This window comes from Urocitellus parryii, chromosome 4 (genome assembly GCF_045843805.1).
Source record: "Urocitellus parryii isolate mUroPar1 chromosome 4, mUroPar1.hap1, whole genome shotgun sequence".
Classification (NCBI taxonomy): Eukaryota; Metazoa; Chordata; class Mammalia; order Rodentia; family Sciuridae; genus Urocitellus; species Urocitellus parryii.
The window spans coordinates 50,733,514-50,758,014 of record NC_135534.1 but is presented as its reverse complement, the minus strand read 5'-3'; the positions used below and the strand labels follow the sequence as shown (position 1 = coordinate 50,758,014).

Sequence of the window (24,501 nt, the reverse complement as noted above, 5' to 3'; positions counted from 1 at the left end):
GTACAGTAACCACCCTGGGAGTTGTGCATGTCCGCGAATGGCCCCAGGAGGCATCTGGCTGCAGTGGCTGCTGTGCTTTGGCTCCTAGGAGCCCCAGTCCCAGTTCCCTGTAAGGACATCAGCATTGTAGGTGTTTCAAATTGGCTGTTTTCACTGTTCATCATTTCAGTGACCCTTGAGTATGTGGTCTCTCAAGTTCTTTTCATTTGATGTGGGAAAGTTTCTGTGCGAAGGACAGTGTCTCCGCTGTCCTTATGCTGTATTTCAAAGCTGGCATTTCTTTCCCAAAACATGTATCTGTCAACATTGCAAAAGCTGCAGGTGTAACTACACCTGCAAGTCATGCAATTTTGAGATTTTGTGCACTGTAATATCCTGGAGCAATTACATATTAGTCATCCTTTCAATGCAAAAATAACGCTGGCAGCCTTGAGTATCGGCCCAAGCGTGATACTGAATGATGTGCATCCAGGGCACTGTCGCTTAAGCAATGGCTTTTTGTCAGTAGCTGCCGTGACTGAAATGAAGTTACAACTTAAATACCTCTGTGCAGGGCAGGGGCAGGGATTCTCCTCTGCCCTTTGCCAGGGCTCTGCCTTTCCTGGCCCTTTCAGATGTAAAGCAGCCCAAATCACTGATGTGACCCAGTTCAGAACTGGAATGGATGAGAAGTTAGTTAGTTAGTGTTTAACTGAAAACAGAAAGAGAGAAAGGAAAACAGAAAAAACATCTCATGGGTGAGTTATTAACAACAACAACAAAAAAAATTGTTTTTTCAAGTGTTGACCTATGCTGAATGAGATGGCACAACTTTATAAAATGTAGTTTGCCAGGTGTGGTGGCGCACGCCTGTAATCCCAGCAACTTGGGAGGCTGAGATGGGAGGATCGTAAGTTTGTAGCCAACCTGGGCAACTTGAATCCCGTCTTTAAAAAAAATAATAATAATCAAACAAAAAATACAAGCTAACCTGTGGTCTCACATTACCACCAAGCAACAGCCGGTTCCCTTCCCAATGAGGGGTTTTGTGAGTGTTGGTGAGGGGCTGAGGCCTTTTCCTGGGAATGCTCCATGTACCCCCAGGGCCTGTGCTGACTCAGCACAAGGGGGTGGCTGCCTGCCAGCACAGAGGCAGGGCATTGTCTGCTTGGGGGATGTCCCCCCACGGTGGCCCTCATCAATTCAGAGAATCACAGAGGAACAAAATTTGGGTGAAAACAAATAACAGCAGGAGCCAGATGGAGGGGTGCAAAGGATGGGGGAGTCCCTGCTTCTCTGTACTTAAAAAAAAAAAATTACAAAAGAAAATTGAATAATTGAAATGCAAAGACATTTAAAGATCAAAGGATCTTTTATTACCATAAATTCTGTTTTTAGAGTCACTAGAGTTTGAAATGAGTTAATCGCCCTAAAGTCTGAGCCCCTAAACTCCTAAATGGAAGGTTCTGAATTTTGGAGATGGGCAAAGCTAATCCCTTACCTGTTGAAAATGCTGGACCTGGGCTGTCTGCTGGCCGGTGAGCTCTGGTCCTTTGCCTGGTGACCCCCTTCACTGGGGGACTCTTCTAAATTTAACCAAGTCTCATTGAAAGAGATGCAAATTTGTTTACCCAGTGGAATCATTGTGTTTCAGAAGCTGGATTTGGCTACGTTTCCACACCCCGGCATCCTGGGGATGTTTTTAGGCAGCAGTTGGTGATACCTCTCCAATGTGAATTTGTTGTTCAGCAAATCCGTGTGGTTTTCAACCCAGATTTTTAACAGGATGGCTGGCTGGCTGGCTGTATTCACACATTTCGCTTTGTAATAATATGCAAATCCACTTGGCACCCAGTCAATACCCAAAAGAGTGGAAGGATTAAAGATATTTATAAGGGCAAAGAAAAAAAAGGAAAAGAAAAAAAAAAGCTCTGCTAACTGGGTCTTTCCATTTCTCTTTGAAATCTAATTTACATGTCAGTATTATTTTAACATTTGCTACAGAATCCAGAGCTCTTAATGAGATCAGAATACAACCGACAGCTTCAGCTTTTTGATTCTGTACTATGTGCTAATTTATGGATCGTCTCCTCTAAATCGAGAAAAAGGGATTTTCCCTACTGATGCTGAGAAGCTATAAATATTTTCATTTACCACTACTCCCACCTTTTTTTTTTTTAATTTTATAAAGAAAGCAATCCTACTCTCCCCCTCTCATCCCTCCCATAATAAGTTTTTCCCAATGCCCGTGATTTTTCCCGGGTAGAAAAACAGAGATGAGCCTCAACTTTGGTCCTGAATCAAGTCACTGCAGTGATGACCCAGTCTGAAAAGCTTAGAGCAGTGCTGGGGGCTTGGTGTCTGGCTGGGACTGTGTATTCCTAACTGCGGAGCTTTGTTGAGATGCAAATAACCTCCCCCCCCTCCCCACACCCCTCCCAAGGAGTAGCGATTTTATCTTTGATTTCCTTTTTTTGTTTTGTTTTGTTTTGTTTTTTGTTTCCCCTCATAAACCCGAACAATGTAGGTGTCTAGTCATATACAGGTCTTAGCAAGAAAGAAAGTTCGAGAAATTCAAGCCGCCATTAAGGTACGTCTGGCTTGCCCAGTTGTAGGGGGCTTTTCATCTCCATGGTTACAGGCTTTTCCTTTGTTTTCCTCCCTTCCCCTACCCTGCAGGTGTCTAGTCACATTCAGGTTCTTGCCAGAAGGAAATCTCGTGATTTTCATTCCAAGCTAAAGGTATGCGCTTTTCTGCTTTTTGGCTTGTGGTTGCTATGCATCTCACTTCCTGTTTTCCATGGTGACTGGTGAATGCCTGGTGCTGGGATTCTGGTAACCTAGTTTCCTCGCATGTGAGAGCTGTTTACATTTCTTTGTGTCTAATCTCTCTGTTTCTGTACTAGCCTCACATTAAACTCAATGTGCGGGTGAGAGAAAAAGAGAGAGAGAGAGAGAGAGAGAGAGAGAGAGTGTGTGTGTGTGTGTGTGTGTGTGTGTGTGTTTTCCTAATAACAATGCAAATGCAGCAGAGAGCTGGCCTTGATAACTTTTCAGCACAGAAAGACAATTTTTTTTTTTAAACGCCTTTGAATGTCCACCAAGCAGCCCTTGGCTAGGAGAGCTTTAAAAACAAGAAGTTCGTCCAGAGATGCAGAGTTGATGGAGATGTTATTTTTAAAAAATTGATTTCCAAAGTGATCACAAAATTACTTGTTAGAAATATTTAGAAATTATTTTGATTTGTACTTCTGATGCATTTTGAGAATACTTATAAAAATACATCTTCTTCATGTATGTCTCTTCCAACATAGAGTATTTTTAGCCAGATTTCTTCCACATTGCTTAATGTTCTTTTAAAAGTGAATGGCTCCCTTATTAAAAAGAAATTTAAAGTGTGGCCTTAAGCAAAAAAGATGGATCTTTGGCATGGAAAAGCTCTTGATCAAACTCATGTTTGCAGTACCAGTTAAAATTTTTTACCCATGCCTCATTTTCCAGTTTCTTAAAACACATTTCATAGCAAAAATGAAGGCATGGACAATTATAAAATAAAAAACCCTCCCTACTTTTCCCCTTCTAAAATTCGCAATAAAACTTGCATGACCTTTGTTTTTCTCTAATGCGTTTTAGAAATGCAAAGGACTTACACTTCACATGAAGGGATTATAGTTTAGAGTAAAAAATAATTTTTAGAGCACATCATTGCTTTTCTCTCCCTCCATACATTAATTAAATTTGTGGTTTTGTTCTACACTGAAAAACAGTGTCCATCTCACAGCCCACTGATGAGCACTGGGCCTCTCCCCAAGTCCTCCAACTTTTTTAATGCAGGCGAGGCTGGCTGTGGCAGAGGACTAGAGCTAGGAAGAGCATTTGGTGTGCCCTCTGCAGTGGGCAGCATGCTGGCTCGCTTGCACGTGTGGCTGATGGTGGCTGGCTTGGAGCTGCACTGGCTGAGCAGTTGAAAAACTAAGATAACTTCATAGATTCTGCTTTTTAACCAAAGGTGCGGTACTTTCTATGTGGATGTTAACTACCCCAGTATTTGCTCACGTTCTGACTCTGTTTCTAGTTTCTCTGAGCTAATGAATTAATGATGTACAAAGAAGTTTACAGATACCAATTTTGTGTTTTCATCTGAGATGGTCATGCATTGCTTCTGTACTGTGTGTTTCCTCTTGACTCACAGGGGCACACAGCCTTAGGCTGTGGAAGCCCTGTTAAGAGATGAACGATGCTCTTCTGTTCATAAGAAATCGCTGTGAGATACAGGGAAATTGTTTGATGACTTTATGAATTTTATTCCATGAAAACAATTTTGCAATTGCTCTATACATGTACATACAGGCAGAAATTGGTATAAATCCTGCTTGAGAGTTCAGGCATGGTGCTCATCTTGGTGGGCAATTAGTAACCAACACCCTAGCACAGAATTGGCTGTGCAAATGGGAATGTGAGATGTTGGGTACTGTTAATTATTCCTTTAAAACAAACAAACAAACAAAAAACCTGACAAACTTTCTGTCAAGGGTTATGTTTTTTTCTCATCTCTGGAAGCTAGAGAAGAAAAAAGGAAAAAAAGGATGGGGGGTGGTGTCTCATGAAAATAGAAGGGAGTTCAGTGGAGCAAAGGGACCAGGGGGAGAGAGGAGGAGAGGGAGAGGGGAACTACTGGGGCATGATATTGGCCAAATTAAATTGTCATGTTGTGTGCGTGTATGAATATGTAACAATGAATCACCCCATTATGTACAGCTCTAATGACCCAATAAAAGAAAGAGAAGAAAACTTTCCCCACACTTTCCGCACTATCCCACTCTTTGGGGCAGACACAAAGAGGAGGTAGAAGCAGGCTACAGAAAAGCAACTGATACAGCATGTAAGCTCCCAAACTATCTCTGTCTTCTTTTAGATCCTTTCCTTCTTCCCTACCACATTATTCTTGGAACTGGAGTTTTTTGTTTTTCCATCAGCTAATACGGGTTGAGGGTTCCGGGCACAGAGCTCGTCCTGATGGGAAGTCAGCAGCCAACTCCCTCTACAGTGCTGGCCATGTGAATGGGAATGTGAAACCTAGGGCACACTGGGGTTAGCATAAAGAGCCACAATGAAACGTGCAGGGAATCTTAGGGATGAGCTCACAAAGGATGTGCTTCTGAGTTTGGGAATTAAAAGACAGCAGTTTTATTTCGGTGCAGAGCTTCTTACATGCTCTCTCATTTGAGCTCACTACAATGTGAGACTCGGTCACCCAGCTAGTAAGCGGCTAAGGCAGAGTCTGAATTCAAATCCTCCTGAATTCTAAACTGCTTTCCTTTGCCGTGGGCTTTCATCTAGTGGAGATGGCAAGATGTTCTCAAGCAGAAGGCGCCATACCAACACACTTTAGATCACGGGTTCTCCCCATGCTCCTTGGAGCTGAGTGTACAGACTTGCTACCAGCTCGCCACTGGGAGCCCATATTTTCCCTTTGAGCAATTGGCCAGAATTTGGACTTCATTTGGGACTGACACCATAGTGATCATCAGTAATTTAGGGGATGGTCCTGGCTGGAGAACCACTGTGTCACCAACTCAGAGGATGTTGCAACAGTTGTAGGAGAGTGGTGGCTTTTAAACCTGCTTGATGGCAATATTGCTCCTGCCTCCCATGGACATTTTTCATCCTTCATCGTCCTGATCAAACGGTACAAGGATGAGCCTTCAGTCTGTTGATTCTTGGAGAGGTTGGGCTCACTGCCCCATCTGCACTCGGCTGGGTTCTGGTGAGGAGATGGGAGGAGACTCTTGGAGTTCATCTTGGGGCTGAGAGCCATAGTCTTCTTGGCCTCCCATGCTAACTAAAGAAATAAACTCAAAACACGAACATGAAGTCATCCCCGAAGGCAACAAGGGTAGCTTCTGGGCAAGAAGTTTGGGGTGGCAGAAGTACCCAAGATTACATGACATGCTGTACTTTGCAGAAGAAGATATTGGAGTCTTCCTGGAAAAGGTGACTGACTGATGACTCTCCATCCCAGGGTCTGTCCTTGGTGGACACTTGCTCCACCAGGCTGGTTATCGCTGTTCCACATGTTCAGAAATCAGAGGGGCAGACACAGAACACAGGTCTGTGGTTCTCCTGTGGAGACCAAAGCCATGCTCACATTTCCCTGTCCTCCCACAGAGTTTGAAAAGATCTGTGTCCACACCTGGGCCCAGGGGCTTGTGCAGCTTCCTTGTGAATCTTCTTACTTCTAAGCCTCTCCTTACTTCCCAAGGAAGAGTGTGGCACAATCCCTGAGGCTACTGGTTTGCCATTCTTTTTGAAAGGCAGCAGAACTCATTTTTTAAATTGAAATTCTACTAAAACCTTCAGTCTATGAATGAGTAAAAACTGTTCTAATTGAAGCTCACTCTCTCACATGTGTAGCCATGTCCTCTTTGGCTGTTCTATGGAATAGAGTTTGAGAAACCACCCTAGTTTAGGCAGAAGGAAAAGGAGACGACTCTCATGCTGTGCCTATCAGCCTCTGGACAGTCCCACTGGCCAGACCCACTGAAGCTCATGCTCTAAGTTCTGTGGACTGCTCTCTACTTTCCCCTGAAGAAAAGCCTCCTAGAGATAGTGGTCAGTCTTCTGTCACGCCCACAGATGAGTCATCCTAGCTGCAAACTCTTAAAAATCTGTTAGAATACCTTCCAAAGGTCAGCTCTGCACTGCTAACTGCAGTGGTTCTCAGAGTGCTTGTTTGCAGGCCAGTTTCACCCCCAATGTGTGGACTTTCATTTTAATTTTAGCAAAAGAAAAATTACTGTCGTAAATGTGTAAGACTTTCTCATAGATTTGAACTTTAAAAGTACAGACATGATGACTGCGGCCCACAAACATTTCATGGGAACCCAGTGTATTCTAGGCCCTCATAAATATCAGGCATAGAGAGTTGAACATGCACAGCCTGTGTTTTGGGGGGACACTAACCCTTTCTCTTAGTTCTCTGGTAGACTGTCCATAGCTAGGTGCTCTGCAGGAGAAATGAAACAGGGTGATGCAGAGGCTTCCAGAGGAAGCAATGATTAATTCTGAGAGAATTGCGGAATGCCTCGTGGAGGAGATGTCGTTAGATCGAAGCATAGAGTAAAGGCAGAAGATTCCCACGGAGGTGAGGGGTTTGGGGCACCATGAAGAGCACATGGAGGTGGGCTGGGGGATCCCCATAGAGAGGCCCGCATCATCCCCCTGAGGAGGGGGCTTCACTGGTCCTTTGGGGAGTAACCCAATGTTGTTCCAGTGTGTACTTTGGAAAGATCTCTCTAGCTGTTTTTTGGAGGATAGTTAATAAGAGGGAGGTCAAATGCGAGGTAGCAAGACTTGTGGTTGAGAGAAGTGGGGACCTCCACCAGAAACTGACCCAACTCTGGCCTTTACCAGTCCTCTGGTTGTTCATGGCTGCTTCAGTCCACCATGACTACCTTTTTGCTCTTTCTTGCTCATTGTTTTAAACAGTGAATTATATTTATAAGTTTTGAAGTCTGCAAAATATACCCCAGAACTTTCAGAAAACTTTTTAATACTAGTCAGTAAGACTTAGCATATTAAAGTTGGGTCCTCAAAGTAAAAGTAATTAACTTGGAGTGGGCATCAAAATTAACTATGAAGTGGTTATTGTTGCTAAATTTTAGATACGTAGAAGTTAGGAAAGAGAAGAACATATTAAATACTCACATTTCATATGATCCAGAAATGATCATTTTCATTATGACATGATTTCTTTTGTCTCTTGATGTAACACATCAAATAGTAAAATATTATTCTGTACTTTTTCTAACTTCCTCTACCCACCCTCCTTTCCCAGTCAAAACCAGTCCCCGCACTAGTCTTTTCTTGCCCTTTGTGTTCCTGAGGAAATCAAATCCAGTGAAAACTCTCCACCCACCCTCTTAAAATTAATCTAGAAGTTTACCCGTTGTCAGCCACGAACTTGTGCTATAGCCATTGGCACCAACACGAGATGTCGTCTCTGCAGTTTGTAGCAGACTAAGCCAAGATGGCACCTAGAAGAAGATGGCACCTAGAGCAGAGTGGTGAGAGGCACCCACAAGTCACAGTTGAGAGGATGGAGAAGGGAATACAATGCATTTGTCGCCTGACCACCAGAGTTTTGGAAATTAAACATGTACAGTCAGAGTTTGGTTTTTCTGGGCCAAAGTGTGTAGGAGAGAAGCAAGAGTGCTGACTGCCAGTCTAGACGCAAGCTTGAGCTGTCCCTCAGTAATGGGAGTGCTGCAGGTGTGACTCCTGTGCAGACCGAATCTTTTTGACTCAGTGACTTCCAGGCCTGATTCCAGTTACAGAGGAAAAATCCATGCAATTATAGTGGGCAGGCGGCTTATACGCCTAGGGAATATGCATTTAGGAATTCCAAGGAGGAGAGTAAGGACTCTGCCTTGGATTTTGTGCATCTACAGCAATGTCATCCACATAGGTTTCATTTATTTTTATCCCTTTCCTCTGGTTTAGCCTCTTAACTGGCATCTCCAATTGAGTTGTGAGAAACCGCAGCATGGTGTGAGGACTAGATGGCGATGTTAGAAGTTGTTCTCCAGTTTGATAGTTTTACTCACCATTAATTCATGAAAAAGTCATCTACGTCTCCCACCCAACCCCCATATTATTATTATTAATTATTATTATTATTATTATTGTTATTATTATTATTTGTTTGTTTGTTAAGTTCCAGGAATTTATTGTCTCAACATATAGAAAGAGTGTGGAAGTATTCTCTGTAAGCAGTCTCTCTTTCCTGTTCAGAGTGCCTGCTTGGTTTTCTGCTCTGAATCTCTTTGGAGATCAGTTGCCCTGACCTTGCCTGGAGGCCTCTTTCCCCATCAGCAGCACAGAGGTCATCCTTTATTTGCTGGTGTAGGAGGCTGTGGAAACCACAGCCCAGCTCTGCAGACACCATGGCACACCATGGACCATCTTCACCTTCAGAGAAGATGGACCAAGCCACTTCCAGTTCATGTTTTGTGTGTCTGGGGAAGTACATGACTACTTGGCCCTGCCCTAACCTCAGCAGGAGTATATCTTAGGAGATGTGTTTATGAGGACCCTGGGTACCACTGGAGAGGCTCCTCCTATACTGGCTGACATTGCATCCCAAGCCTCTCTGATTGCCTCCAGTCATTGGTGACTAATTTACAAGCAACATGCGCTCCCCCAGGGCCATTTTCATTCTTGCCCCGTGACCTTTGTGATTTGATTTCTGAACAGGCTTTTCTTTCCAATTTACTGTTCCTTCCTATAAAGCAAAGAACTTAAAGTTCATGTTGCCTATTTCATTCTCTTGAGTTGAAGAACTTCGCTGGGGCGTCTCTCACGTCCACCCTGCTGCTTCCTGTTTGTATCTCTACTGAGTCCACCCAGGAAGGGCTGCCACCGAGAAGATAGATCTGCTTCACTTCCCCTGCCTATGCTTCCGCTGGGCCACTCTGTTCCCCGGGAGAAGGTGACAGAGAGGGTCTGCACAGCAGCCACCTCTGTGTGCCAGCCACCCAGCTACTTAGCCATCACAGGTTGGGAAGTTTTGCGGTTTTCCTGGCATTTCCCAGCCTTCGCCAAGCTCTTTTGCTTTCGTGACGTGTACCCTTTCTCCTAAAGATATTTTCATTACCTTGTTTTTAGTTTAACTGAATTAAAACTCAGACGGGAGGCAATTTCTTGTTCTAAATATGATGGAGAACCTCTCATCAGCAGGGTAGCCTTGCACATGGGGCCTGTTGACCTGTGTGAACTGACTTGTTCTTTTTGTTTGTTTCTTTTTTGGTACTGGGCCTGAACCTACGGTACTTTACCACTGGGGTACATCTCCACTCCTTTTTATTTTTTTATATTGAGACAGGATCTATCTAAGTTGCTTAAGGCCTTGCTAAGTTGCTGAGTCTGGCCTTAAACTTGTGATCCTCCTGCTTCATCCTCCCGAGTAGCTGGAATTATAGGCTTTGCCACCATGCCCGACTTTTCTATGTGAACTGAGCTAGGTCTAGATTTTCATTTAATGAGCATTAGAAACAACCTCATTCTATATTTTTATTCCTAAATAGAGACCTCTGTTGTTAATCAACTTCCATTGAAGAACCTGCAATGTAGAGAATGCCCTAGAATAATATCAAATTCCAAGATTGTGTCGTGAGGACCCAAGTTCCTGGGCATTTCAGGTTCTGAGCAGGGTGAAGGCTGGATAGCAGGTCGGTTGGTCTCAAGGGCCCTGCGTAGAGTGCTTGAAGCAGTCCAGAGCAGGACTGTTTTGACACTTGCTTCATAGAAAAAGAAGCTTTGGATCAGTATGGCTGTGTCTTGTCAAGGGCCACAAATTTGAACTTGATTCCAGGGCTGTCTGGTGCCAAAGCCCAGTCTCTTTGCATAGTGCCATGCTCCCTTCCCAAAGAGTGCTGGTCACGGATGAGGGTCGTTTCTCTGACTTGAGATCTGGGCATCGGCTCCCCGCTGAGCCCTTCTCCTATGTCTCTGTATCTGAGGAAACAGGAGATGAGCAGTGGCAGCTAGTGCTCACTCTGGAGCTCAGCTCCAGCCAGCTGCCAGCTGGGGTTCCTCCGGCCTATCAGGGGAGCCACCTTCTGCCCCAAGCTGTCACCTCCCAGAGAAGGGACAAAGGTCAGAGGGTACCTTCTCCCAAACACTCAGACCTGGTCTGAAGCAAAGCTGTCCTCCATGGCAGGCTTCCTGGAAGGCCATAAGGCACCCCTACCAGTCTCCTCCTCTGAGGTCCTTTATGATACTAAGCCCCACATCAGAATTAAAAGAACCGCTGTTAACAATTATAAAATACTAAATATAGCTCAGTATATTTAAAAATGAACAATGGTAAAAGCCTTGAAAATTTTTTCTTTGATGTGAATGGAGTCTTTGGCATTTGGAAATACAATAAGATGAATTAATTGCTACTCATTAGGCGGCAAGTCAGGAGAAGTATGAATGTGGCTTCTCTCCTCTGCATTAGCGGCTGCCTGACCAGAATAGCCCCCTTTTGTATTTACTCCTGCCTTCTCTAATAATAAGCAAATTAGAGATCATGGCTAGAAAAAATTCAAGTGCCCTCCGTCCTTTCTCTAAAACCATCATATAGTTTAGTGATGTTTATCTGCGCCAGGGTTATGGCTGATAATTGCAGAGGGCATGTCAATCCGCATAACACAAGGTTAGAAAAAATTACTTCTTAGGGAAATATTTTTTATCTTTTTCTGAAAAAGGTGATTTTTCAAGCAAACTTGCATCATACTTTTGTATTTGGTTTTATATTACTGTATATTCCAAATGTAGTTTTGGAATGACCTCCCACCCCCACCTGTCACCCTGTGTTGCTGGGAGTTGAACTCAGGGCGTTGTACATGATAGGTAAGTGCTCTCCCAGTGAGCCAGATTCCCAGCCCTTGAGGCAAACATTTCATAGCTATCATAGTTGGGTTTTTTTTTTTTGTCTTTATGTTTTTCCTGATATGTTGGTTGGCTTCCATATGAATAAATTTAATTGGAATCTTTAAACTTTGAAATGTTGGCCCACGAATAAACTGTTTGGATACGCTGGTTTAGTATGCTATTCATTAACATTCCATATATGGCAGCTGTGATATCTTGTATATGCAAGCCTGTGACCTTTTTATATTACCTTTAAAATTTGTCTATGGTTAATGCCTAAAGAGTATGAGGTAATTGATATTGCAGGATAATCAGAAGCTAGGAAGGCAGGGAGGAGAAGGGAAGATAAGACCCTCCTAATATCCAGTCTGATCCCTAAGATGTCCTGTTGTTCTGAGAGCACATGCCTGCCTGTCGTGTATCCTTGTGGGAAAGCCGTCCCCTGGGTTCCATGCAGGCATTTCCAAACCCTGTGTCCACTGCAGTCCTGCAGAAGGAGGCTGTCGGGGAATAGGCAGAGCAGCAGCCCTGCTCTGCTTCATGAAATATGAAAGCCTGTTTACTTAGTAACAATAACAATTTGAAAAGCTTCAGGCTGAGGAGTTTCTGTCTGACCACAGCCTGCTGGACCGTGAGGCCGGGGCAGTGAGGCCATTGATGGCCCTGTGAACCAGAAATTGGACTGTGAAGAAAGTAGGGTCGGTAATGAGACACGCACCCTGGACAGAGTGCTTCATCTGCCCTCATTCTCAGGTCGCTTGGACCACTTGTGCTTAGAAGTACAGCCCACCCACTTTCCTATCAGCAGTCTAAAGATTCACAATTTCTGCCCTTAAGTGTTTCTCGTATTGCAGATCAAGGCATCAAGTTAGGGTTCATCTGGAAGATGGTGACTTGCCATTTCTTTCCTCAGTTCCCATTAATCATTTTGTGGCTTTATTCTTTGTAATCTTCAGAATAGAGGGTCTAGAAATCAGTAAGGAGGAGGCATTGTGAACTTGTCCAAGCCTTTTTCTAGCACACAGTTGTCTTCCCTTGCTCACATATGTACACACACGATACTCAAAAGAGTATTTCCTGTAATCTCGGACACTGGGGATTCTAACCCTGTAGTGACTTAATCGCAGATTTTCAAGATAAATACCGTGGGCTCATCCTTCGCAAATCTCATCCACATCTCAGAAATGTTGGTGTGAATACATCTCAGGATAAAGTTAATTTGGGGTGCAATGTAGCACACACTTTTAGATGTTCTTAAAACCTTACTTACTGAATAGATTAATCCCTTTCCCCTTATCAGGATGACAAGAGGAAAGGATAAAGTTGAATGTGTAAAAGGCCGGGATGTAAGACCAGAGTGACAGAGGGAAGCTATTTACTGGGGTCTGACATTTACAGTTATAAATTTTCCGAAGCCAGGCATGTGTCTCTGGCTGAAAATGACAATTGAGAGATCCATCCATTGAATCTCTTAGCCCGGCATCCTCCAAACTCCCCTTTCAGGATAAGTGGGTCTGCAGAGAGCCTCTTGGTTCTCATTTCCAGGTAGTCCTGGCTGTGCTTATTATCCATCTCCAGGGTTACTTTAGATTTTAAACAAAAAAATTAATCCTTTTAATTTTCACATCTATATCATAGATAAAGGATTGATGCTATAAAATTAAATGAACAGAGCAGATCCACTACAAAAGGTAGGAAATCACGGGCATAGACATTTTAGTCCATTTGCAGAAAATTGCCTATTCTCCAATAGGTAGGTCAAGTGCAGAAAGAACCACTACTTGAGGTGAAATTTCCATTCCACACTTGGCTTTCTCTCTATTAGGATAGGCAGCCAAGAGCTGCCTAAATGTTAACATCTCCTGTCCTCACACTAGTATTTTGTTGTTGTTGTTGTTGTTGTGGCTAAATGTATTTAGATGTATTTGTTTATAAGGGAATGTACCCTCTTAGGTAAACATACTTTTAGAACCATTAGAGAATAAAATGTGTCTTTTTGTTTTGTAGATGAGAAAAATCTCAGGGTGTGAAATGACTTGTCTAGGTAACCCAGCCCATTTATGTCATTTCCCCAGCAGGTGCACCCTTCATCAGAGAGCATGTGGATGTGGTCAAAGTGATTGCCCACCTGCTTTTGAACTCTCATTTTCATTAAGTACCTGGTGCAATGCTGCGTAATAAGAGAGTCAAACTTTAAACAAAAGCAAAACATCATGTTCTGCAGCTGTGTGACACACACACAGCAAAGATACTTTTCTTCTTTCCCACACTGACTGATTTCCCTGGTGCAAACAAGATGAGCTTTTGTGAAAATTTTCAAGAGCTTTTCAGTAAGCCAAGCAAAGGGAACCATCTCATGGAACCCTTAATAGAGAAGGGTTATGGAGATACAGAGAACTATTTTACACTTGGACCTGGACTTTCTATTTGTAAGTTTCCTCACCCAAGTATGCCAAACATCTTGTAGTTGGGCAAGAAGAATCCCTGTCACCAGCATAAACACAGACGACGCATGTCTGTGAGAGGCCCTGGGACCTTTTTTTGGAATAGATCCAAACCCACAGCTCTTTATTTATAGCTTGTCAGTCTTCAGAATTCACGTCAGTCAGGTGGAGAGAAGTTGTCCAGGTTGCTGTTTTCCAAGCTCCCCTAGCTTGGGCCCCAGAGGAGTTGCAGGGTATGTTGTGGGCTGAGGAAGGCGCCTGTGGTCACACCTGTGCCATTACCTCAGTTTCAGAAATCACTTTGAAAGCATTTGCAACTTCTTATAAGGGCTTAAGAGGCTTGGGGGCTAGAGTCCAAAGTGACTGATCCAAAGAGAAACCAACAAGTGTTGGGTGCATGCATGGGCAAAGTGGTCCCAACCCAAGTGTGGGTTGATGTCAAGGTGTTCTTGCCTCTGAATGGAGTAGGTATGACTGGATGGGCTAGGGAGCAGGTGAAGCCACAGGACTTTTAAAAGTGGGTTGACAGGCACTGCCATCCATTTCTGTTGGGCCCAGTTCGGCTCTAGGGCATGTGCACCCTCCTAATCAGTTTATTATAAAATTTCGTCAACTTCAAGACTCCCCCCCCCCCCCGTATTCTCACAATGTGAGATGTTTTAGGTGTTCTTTGTTGTTGTTGTTTGTTTGTTTTAACTTAAAAAAAAAATTACTCGAGGAAGCTGGCTTCAGGTGAGAGCATTTGGCGAGTTAGCAAATGGAGCTTTACCTGGAAGGATGCCATATGATGAGAAGAGATAACAGGCAACACTCTGAGTCACCGGGGTCCATTCCCACGGGGACTAGTAATCCTGCAAGCTTCCAGGGCTGCACAGTGTCATTTAGCTACAGCAGGTGCCATTGCAGATGTTCATAATGACCATGCACACTTCCGAAATGCTATATTTGCAGCTTTTTGGTTTTTCAGTTGTGGGCCACAGAAATATATGAAATATAAAAATTCATGCAAGTGTTAGACTTTTCTTCTTCCTCTTTCCCCCCATCCCTCCTCTTTTCTAAGGATTAATATGAGCATTTTGAAAAATTCACGTGGTGTTCTTGGTGGTTATGGGGCAGAGTTGTGTCTATACCTTGGCAGTACCTAGCGGGTCTTTCTTAGAAGCCCCTAAAGTTGTTTAATTTTTGGTTTTTGTTTATTTGGTGCTGGGAATGGAACCCAGAGCCTCATACCAGCCAGGGAGGTGCTGTACCACCAAGCTACGTTGTTTTGTAGGCTCTGATTTCTTCAGTGTCCTCTTGGCCTTGCCTTTGGCTCCGCGGTGTGTTTATTCCTCACCTCTGGTGAGATCTGTAAACATGGAAGCCGCCTCTCAGCTGGCACTCAGCGTCTCAGCCTGCAGCTGCCCAGTGGACCATCCCTCACTATGAATTCTGAACGGGCAGCTGTGGAGGGCACACCCTTGATTATGGTGTTTCCATTTTGTTTCTGCTTTAATGGCTTCTGGTACTGGTATACAGACCCTCTACCTACAGCCCGGAACCTTCACATGCTGACCTAGTGCAGCCCTGCCAGCAGCAGTGGGGGCCTGTCATACATCAGGGTCTCACCATTGCTCCTTCTGTCCTGGGGAAGCATAGGACCAGCATGAAGGAGTGGGGGGAAGTTTTTTGATTGTTGTTGGGCACTCTTGTTGGTGATGGATTTTTCTAGAGAGCCATGTAGATCATACATTTCTCCTAAGATATGGTGAGGGGTGGGAATGCCAATTCTCCTCTACATTTTATTGTATCCAAGAATTGTATTTGTGTACATATATATTTTTTACTGAAAAAGAAAAATAATCCTGCCTTTGTACGCAATCCTTTTAACAAATTGTTTATTGTTGTATCCAGGTAACAAGCATGGTAAGTATTTTCACCAAACTGAGTATTCTGTATTTTAGCTGTGCTTGGCAGACTTTTTTTTTTTTTTTTGGCTAGCTTTGTGTTACCAGTCTTGGCTTTTCTAGAAAAACTCATTTGGGAAAAGGAGAAACCACCCACCTGTAGTGTCCCTTACCTCCTGAGCTTTTGTAAGAAGCCATGTAGCCTTAGACCCACGGCGGGGATACTCAAGAAAGCATGCGCCCCGCCAGCATGCTGCTTGGCTGGTCCCCCTTGTCCACCCTGCTGCTTCTGAACTATCCCCACCAGGTGTCTGCCAGGGCTCCCCGGCCTCGCATGACCCCAGCAGCTCCTGGGACTGTGGCCCTGTGACAGCCGGCACACACACAGGCTCTCCACACTCTCTGGATGATCCTGCCCCCAGTTTATGGCACATTTCTTCTCTGCTCCCCTCATCTGTGTACTTAAAAGCAGGGCCTCTCCCACCGGACTCCCCTAGTGTGTTAAGTAATTGGAGAAATCTCCTTCTGGAAGCTGAAAAAATAAATACATTGTCTACTCTTCTCAAAGGCTTCCCCGTTCTGTTAGAAAATGGATTCAGATTTTAAAAAGAAAAAAAAAAAAAAACACCTCTCCATTGGGTGTTTTCCGCGAGTGTTCAGCGTCACGTTAGTGGAGCGCGTTCCAGCCTCCTGGCCGTGTTCATTTATCCATGCATGTCTGCTTTCTCGGCCTCTTTTGTGGCTCCGTATTTTAGTCCATGTGCTCGTGGCTGTGGCTGTCTAACCTGCCTGGTAGCCGTGCATTCTGTATTAAGTCAGTGTGTCACTGTCACCTTCAAGGATCAGACCGCAAAGGACAAGGCCCTGCAGCACATGGCAGCCATGTCATCAGCCCAGATCGTCTCCGCCACTGCCATTCACAACAAGCTGGGGCTGCCTGGGATTCCACGCCCCACCTTCCCAGGGGCACCGGGGGTAAGTCAGCAGCCACGTCTGGGAAGGAGAGCTGCTCTGGACGCCGGGTGGGTGCGGGCCGGCCTCCTCCTCCTGGCACTTCTTACCAATTGGGTCAAATATAAAAAGGATAAAGACTTCCTTGTGGTGAACTGAGATGCTGGGTGTAAAGTGGTAAGAGAAAGGAAGGGAGGAGGAGTGGAGGAAGAGCAAAAGCAGGTGGGAGGCAGGAGGGGGAGAGAGGAAATCCTTAGTCCCTGCAGATGTGGAAGTAAGTATCACTTTTCGGGTGCAACCTGCCTCTTCTGCACTCTTTTTCCTGGCTCATGGTCCTGTCCCTGTGACCTCAGGGTCACTGTGTGAGCTCGTCCCAAAAGGGACAACATATTCCCTTGGTCTTTTCATTTCGACACCTACCAAGGGCTGAGAAGCATTATGTCATAATCTCGTTGTACCTTACAGTCATAAAAGCCTCTTGCTTTCATTGCCATTTTACAGATGAGAAAGCTGAGGTTGCTAAGTAGCAAGACAAGAGCTAGGTCACAGGCAGATGCACAGTGATGCCTGGATTCAGCTCCAGGGCTCTGCGGTGCCAGAGGCTGCCTTTTCCCTTTATCTCATGATGCCTTGGGCTGGGGAATGGCAGGTGCAGAAGGCCTCAGGGACGCCGGCAGCAAAGCAGTTGCCCTGATTCTTCTCTGAGCTCCTGGCCCTCTTGGTGCAAGCTTGATCCACTGCTCCACCGGGCCTTGGGTGCTGGAAATCACGGAGTCAGAGTAATACACAGGGAGTGCTTCAGAGCAGAGGGAGAGGAAGATTGGGTGCATGCATGGGCAAAGTGGTCCCACCCAGTGCTCTGTTGAGTGGCACAAGAGCTTTGAAGAACAGCCACTTGTCCCCTTCCCTCAGAAGGATTTTTCAAGACAGAGGTGCTGGGGGAGTCCTGGGTGGCAGTTGAGGGACAGTGATGACCACATATGCACTTGGGGAGGTGATGCTGCTGCTGGTGGGTGACTGAACCTGCTGCCCTTCAGCAGGGGCTGCAGTGCGTTTGCATCCTGTGAACTCGCGATCCTGAAGCCTTTGCCTTTTGTCTTCCAGTTCTGGCCTGGAATGATACAAACAGGGCAGCCAGGATCCTCCCAAGAGTAAGTCTCAAGAGGGCCACAGACAGCAGGGTTAGGGTTACCAGGGTACCTTTGGGCTTTGCAGAGAAAGGAGAGTAACTGCGATCCTTAGTCATGACCTCTTGGATTCAGAAGAAGTGTAAGCCCATCACTTCTGTGTGGAGGTCCTACAGATGGAATAGGAAGTGGGTTCCTGTCCCTTTATGGCTTTAGGAATAGGAAGTGGGTTCCTGTCCCTTTATGGCTTTAGGAATAGGAAATGGGTCCTTGTCCCTTTATGGCCTTGGAGGGCAGAGCATGGGCCTTCCTTGCCTGAAAGAGGGCAGCAGAGGTGACTCTGTAGCCCTTTCCACTCCGCTTGCCCAGTGGTAGTGCCTGTGTGGTGCATGTGTGTAAGGGGTGTCTGTCTAATAGAAAAATCCTGCAGATGCCTTGGGGGCAAGGGAAGCAGGCTCAGTCAACCAGAGGATAAGGGCAATTTGGGGCTAAAAGCTAGAGGCAAATCCAACCTGTACATTAAGAGAACTTGACTATTTGGCCTGAAGAAGGAGAGCCTGAAGCATGTCCTAAACCTTGCCTAGACACAGTGACTGCTGACCTCTGTTTTTTTAGGGATGAAGAGAGGTTCAGAGACAGATGTCACAGTGCACAAGAGTCAGGCTGACGTCTGTCCAGCAGGTGCCACTGAACTGGCACAAGGCCTGGTGGTTGGATCCTCAGCAGGCTCCCCGCAGGCAGGGACTAGAGTGGGGGGTCCCCATTGGGAGGCCAAGGCCAGGCCTGGGTAGGGGCCACTGCTGCTTCCATGATTTCTGATTCTTGGCACCCGTTTGTCCCCAGCGTCAAGCCCTTCGTGCAGCAGGCCTACCCCATCCAGCCAGCGGTCACGGCCCCCATTCCAGGTGAGTCTCCCCGTTCTCCCTCCTGGGGGAGTCAGTAGCCTCCACAACCAATGGCCAGGCCTGTTCTCAAGAGGGGTGATGCTCTTCTTTGTCACTGCTGTAGGTTTCCTGACACCCGTGGAAACTTGCCTGCCCCTTGCATTCCCGCCTCCTGTAGGGTAGGGGTCAGAATGGAGTTCGGGAGGGTCACAGGGGAGTCCCCGGCCTAGTCCCGAATAGCTTCAGTCATCTCCCAAGAGCACTTCAGATGGGTTTGTGAAAAACAGGAAGCCTGACCACTTTCACTGAAGATGCTAGCTCACCCTCAGATGAGGACGTTGATGCCCGTCCCTCCTCACCATGAACTGGCTGTGTTGGGCCGTCCACATCCTCAGCACAGATAGTTTTCCTTGCCCTTTCTTAGATACATAGATTTCAATTTCTGCTGCACTTTTTGTGAAGGAGCGCTTGCACAGAAACCAAAAGTAGTAAACAAATCTGGTTGGCCCCCTCTCTACCCCGCTGCCACCACCACCGTGTGCACCTAGTTGAGAAGTACTTGTGGTGTGGTACAAAAATCATTGCTCAACACCATAGATGCCCCACACCAAAAATGTATCCACACATTGTCCTCTGCTCCAACACTGTGGGGCACCCCGAGGGAAGATTCTAAAGTGCTGGCCACCACAGTCTCAACAAAGAAGATGGGGGGGTGGGATTGTGGCTCAGTGGTAGAGCACTTGCATAGCACGTGTGAGGCACGGGGTTCGATCCTCAGCACCCCATTAAAGTGAGTAGATAAAGTAAAGGTATTTTGTCCATCTACAACTAAAAAAAAAAAAAATTAAAAAAAGAAAAGATGAGTAAACACAAGAAGTGCACAGCACAGCCTGTCTCCCAGGATGTCTTTGAAAACATTTCCTTGGAATTGTCAGCCATTTTTAGCTTGGTCTCTAGCTGGGCCCCTTTATCCAGGATTTGAAGTCCTTCTGCCACAGTCCTTCACCCCTTCGCTAAATGTGGCTTCTTGTGTTATGCTTGTCCATCTCGTCACTGTCTATGAGAGCCTCAGCCAGAATGTCACCCCTGCCCAGCTGAGTTCTGCCCCCTAGACCCGGGTGGGAGGACACTCTCGGCCTTTCCTTCTAGATCACGTTTTGTGGAGTCCTACCCCAGTACCATCCTGAGGCCAGGGGAAGCCAATGGCCAGGTGTAAAGGTGACCATTGGTCTTTCAGGGTTTGAGCCTACGTCAGCCCCAGCTCCCTCGGTCCCTGCCTGGCAAGGGCGTTCCATTGGCACAACCAAGCTTCGCCTGGTGGAATTCTCAGCTTTTCTTGAACAACAGCGAGACCCAGACTCGGTGAGTGTGCCCCAGAGGTGTGTCTTGATCCAGGACTTACTATCGTCTCCATCTTGTTCATCTTCTCGCTTCTCTGCCTTTTGTCCTTCTCTTTCCCTGGTCCTGTGAGATTGATGCCCTGTGTGCAGCCGACTTGGAGTAGCCCAGCAACTTCCCCTCTAGGAGAAGGGCATTCCTCCTGGCAAGTGGTAGAACTCCAGAGCTGGGTGTTTATTGCTGCTTACACCATAGTTCTCTGGGGAATACTTAAGCTGGAGGGACAGCCCTTTATAGGCTCTTGTGCCTAGTAAAATTTAACAACAGGTGACATTTATTGAGACCTGCCATGTGGCTGGCACTGTGCGAAGGTATTTAGGTATTTGGTCACATTTTATCTTGTAGAAGCACCGTGAGGGGAGTACCGCCTGGCACATGAGGAAACTGAAAGGCTGAGCAACTTCTCCAAAGTTACCTTGTTGAATCCGTGGGTCAAAGATTCAAACTCAAGTCTTTAAAATTCTCAAGTCCAAGTAGTCATTCTACACTACTTTTCCAAGGCTGTGTTTTCTCAAAATAGCAAGTTGCTATCTCCTGAAGGAAAAGTCACAAAGTGGTACTTTTGAACAGCTTCGCATAGAATGCAGTGCATTTTAATATTGTAAATACCAGTACCACTGGCATCTGGACTCTATTTGTCATCTTTCTCTCCCCGCCCCATCTTGTACCCATCATCCCATCGTTTCCCATACATATGTGATCCTCCCTTCCTTTCCACCCCACGAGCCCTGTACCCTTTCTCCACACCCACTCCTTGGCTGTGCTTATAAGCCTTGCATCTGTGTGTGGGTGCGTCCAAAGCAGAAATCAAAGGAATCAGGAGTTTGTCTTTGGGATCCTCACCAATTCCTTTCTGCATTCTCCCTCTCCCCCTCCCACCCATCCCGGGGGCTACCAAAAGCATGTACGTCCCGGGCTCGCTGAGTGTTGCCAATGCTGCTGTCATTCTCTCAGGAAAATATGTCATGCAAGCAGTCACAGTCCGTGCTAAATAACCAGGATCCTGAGCAATTGGAAGGGCCTTACAGGAAAGTTTGTGTTCTAGCTAGGTGGGAAGGCTCCCATGGGTGGGTGCGTAGGGAGATGCTGTGGGCCAGAGGGACTTGGCAGCCATCACCAGAGCAGGGACAGGACAAACCCATGTGTGGCCCACTGATGTCCCCATCCATGAATCCTGAACCCTAATTGCTGGTGGAAAAATAGAATTGCTTCTATGTTAGGGGAAAAATAAGGGGAAAGATGTAAAGTAGGTCATTGAGCCCATCAGGGAAGTGGGACCAAGGACAGAAGAAGGCCCACAGGATCACTCTTCTCCAAGAGCTGGGTGCTTTTGGAAGACAAGTGGTGCTGGGGGTTAAAATCCATGTACATGGGGGCATTAAAATAAATCAAAAGAATGGCAACCCTCGTGGCCTAGGCTTCCTCTTCTTGGCTCTTTGATGGAAGGCTGGGCTTTGGCCCTCTTTGGCTGCTAGGACGCATGTTTGTGTGACTCCCTGGTGTTTACTTGGTGCTTCGTCTTCCATCCTTGCCTTCTGCCCTCACAGCCCCCCATGAGGTAGGTTCTGTTGGCTTCGTTTTACAGATAGAAACTGAGGCCCCAAACACAGCCTTCCTATTTAGAAAGTCTCTTAAATTTCCTGTTCAGTTCAAATATTGCCTCTCTAAGCAAAATCTCTCTCTCTCTCTCTCCCCCTCCCTCCCTCCCCCTCCCTCCCTCTCCCTCTCCCCCTCCCCCCTCCCTCTTTCTGCATATGGTCATTTATGTTTTTTAAGGACAGTGCTCTAAGGTGCTTGGAAGTAAAAGCCCCAAGATGATTTTACCCCTGGTATCACCATCAAAAAAAAAATATATATATATATATTCTTTTAATTAGAGGAGAATCTGGTAACCCCCTTCTTTTTGCTACGTTCTCCAGTTGTGGATCTTGTTTTTGTTCCTAGTTGTGTTGTTGGCCTTGACATTTTTGAACCGCTGACAGATTCCTTCAGTCTGTTCTATCCAAATTCACATGCATCTACAAGGAGAAGGGGCTGCAGAGAAGGGGGGCCGCTGCCGCTCAGAGAGCCACAGCCTGTGCCCTGGTGGGATGTAGTGCCTGGTGCGAGACACACAGTTACATGGGAGAGCTCTGTGACCTTTGGTGGCTGCTAGGAAGGCAGGGTACGAAATGCCTGAGTGAGGGGCAGACCAGGCCTGATAGAGGATGGGACCCTCAAGCTGAGAGGTGGAGGATTGGGCAAGGAAAGAATAAGGCACCAGAACATTCTAGAGATGATGAATCTGAAGTATTTAAAGCCATAAATGAAATTGGTGACTATTTTAATAATTCCAGAGCTCACCAAATTTCAGTGACCAGAAATACATATTTTATGCATGTTCAGAATGACATCTGAATGTTGAAACTAGAGTTAGAATTTTTGTTTAGTTAAAAAAGAAAAAAGTTGGCTAGATATTTAGGTCCCCAACAAGTGATTTCAAAGGTACTTAAATAAATGGAAGGGCTGGTGTGAGTCAACACCCTTGGGCCCCTTGAGGAGATAATTATTCTATTTATGAGTTGGGAGCCAGGAGAGACTGGAGCCCTTTGAACTACTACTTGCCAACCAGTGTATCAGGCACTGGGGATCCAGCAGCGATGGAAACTAAATTCTTACTGTCTGGAGCCCACACTGTTAGAGAAGGCAAACCACCATGCAAAAAGTACATGTGTAGACCTTCATGGGGTCTGCCTCAATGGGGCATGCCAGAACCCACAGGTACTCCAGTCCCCTGTGTAAAATGGAGGAGGATATGCATATAACTGACGTGCGTCTCCTGTACTCTAAATCATCTCTAGGCCATTTATATTATCTAATACCTGTCAGTGCTATCTAAGTAACTCTTTAATTGTTAAGGAATGATGACAAGGAAAAAAAAATTGTCCATGCCAGGACAGATGTTGTTTGGGGGTTGTATTTTCAATCTGCAGTTGGTTGAATTGAGAATGTAGAATCCATGGATACAGAGAGCCAACCAAGTAATGGTGATTGCTAATAGGAGATAACAGACCTTCCTTACAATTAGAAGTTCCTTGAATTAGAAATCTTTGAAAACAGTGATATCATCTAATACCTGTGTTGATATTTATGACTTGTATTAGGATACTAAACGATATCAAATATTGCCAATCAAAACCATCATACTACAACCTTAATCTACAACCTTAATCTCAGTTATGGATATCGCTTTGATGTTATGAGCACTTATTTTGCAGTTGAACACAAATGAGTTAAAAGCATGCGAATGAGTACAGGACAGGTCAGAAACAGGGTATGTCTTTGGTTTTAGTGGAAATATGAGAGCCTGAAGGGGGTTCTACTGCTAGAAGAAAGTAGTGGTTGGTTGACTAATTGAAATGAGGAAGAATTATCAAAATTATTGAAAGCTTTTGACACATTCTCAGGCACCAGTCTCTCATCATATAATGCATTCTTGACTTAGCATATCTCTAGTGCTCTTACAGTAATGGCATAGTACCTCAGGACCAAGGCTGTGCTAAAATGTTGATGTGTGGATGCTTTCTTTGGCTTTGAGATCTTTTTGTGACTCCCTGGACATTCGTTTACTATATTTTTGTTCCATTGATAGGAAAATTAAAGCCATCTAAAATATTCAGCTGGTATGTTTTTTTTTAAAGTTGGATATGCTATAGTTAAAATTTAGGAATCAATATTAAGCTATTGATTTGATAAGGAAGACAAAAAAGTGACTAATAAATGAAAGGGCGCTGAACAATCTAAACTTCACTTTTGGATTCTCTAAATCCAGGCAGACACATACATACATTATACATTTCTTCTCTATTTCTTGTTGGTGACCTAAGCTCATTGGGATCATGGAGTTACTAGGTTGTTTTATTTTCTGTTGTGTAAGTGGAAGAAAGATTGTAGGTATTGTGGGCAACAAAGAAAGAAGTCGACTAGCCGGGAGCAGTGAGTCTTGTAATACTTGTCACACTCTCTGTGAGGGACTAGTTCTGTTCCCTTCTACAGAAAAGCTTGGAGAGATTGCTGTCTTGGAGCTAGTGGCAGTCAGCTCGAAGCCAGTGTCCTTTATGATCTCCAAGAGAAGACACAACTGCATACCTACGTCCTAGGTATGAAGCAAAGCCAAGAACCTAGCTTGCTTCCTCCTCCGCCTAGGACTGCTTCCCCTGGAGCCCGCATTTCTTGAAACTCACGTCTTTGACTGATTGCATATTTCATTATTGCTATCACTAAAGACTTCACGATCCTGTTACTTCTAGCAGTGTTAATACTGGTACTAGAACCCAGGAGTGGTGTTAGCCAACAGCTTTTAAATGTTATTTGTGTGTGCCAATGCTATGCATTATCTCATTTAATCCTTATGAATTAGCTTGCTCAGTATCAG

At 45.3% G+C, this 24,501-nt stretch overlaps 1 protein-coding gene across 5 annotated transcripts in view; it reads left to right on the top strand.

Annotated features, from left to right (window-relative positions):
• Positions 1-24,501, top strand: part of Tead1 (TEA domain transcription factor 1) — a 254,810-nt gene that overhangs the window by 181,603 nt on the left and 48,706 nt on the right. For 4 of the 5 annotated variants that reach the window (XM_077798173.1, XM_026395863.2, XM_026395862.2 and 1 more), the window contains 7 exons: positions 2,507-2,569; positions 2,659-2,721; positions 15,735-15,746; positions 16,568-16,702; positions 17,783-17,829; positions 18,649-18,710; positions 19,927-20,051. In XM_077798173.1, coding sequence (XP_077654299.1) covers positions 2,507-2,569; positions 2,659-2,721; positions 15,735-15,746; positions 16,568-16,702; positions 17,783-17,829; positions 18,649-18,710; positions 19,927-20,051 — 507 coding nt within the window. The remainder of the gene's footprint in view (positions 1-2,506; positions 2,570-2,658; positions 2,722-15,734; positions 15,747-16,567; positions 16,703-17,782; positions 17,830-18,648; positions 18,711-19,926; positions 20,052-24,501) is intronic. The other variant, XM_026395860.2, reaches the window with a different exon arrangement.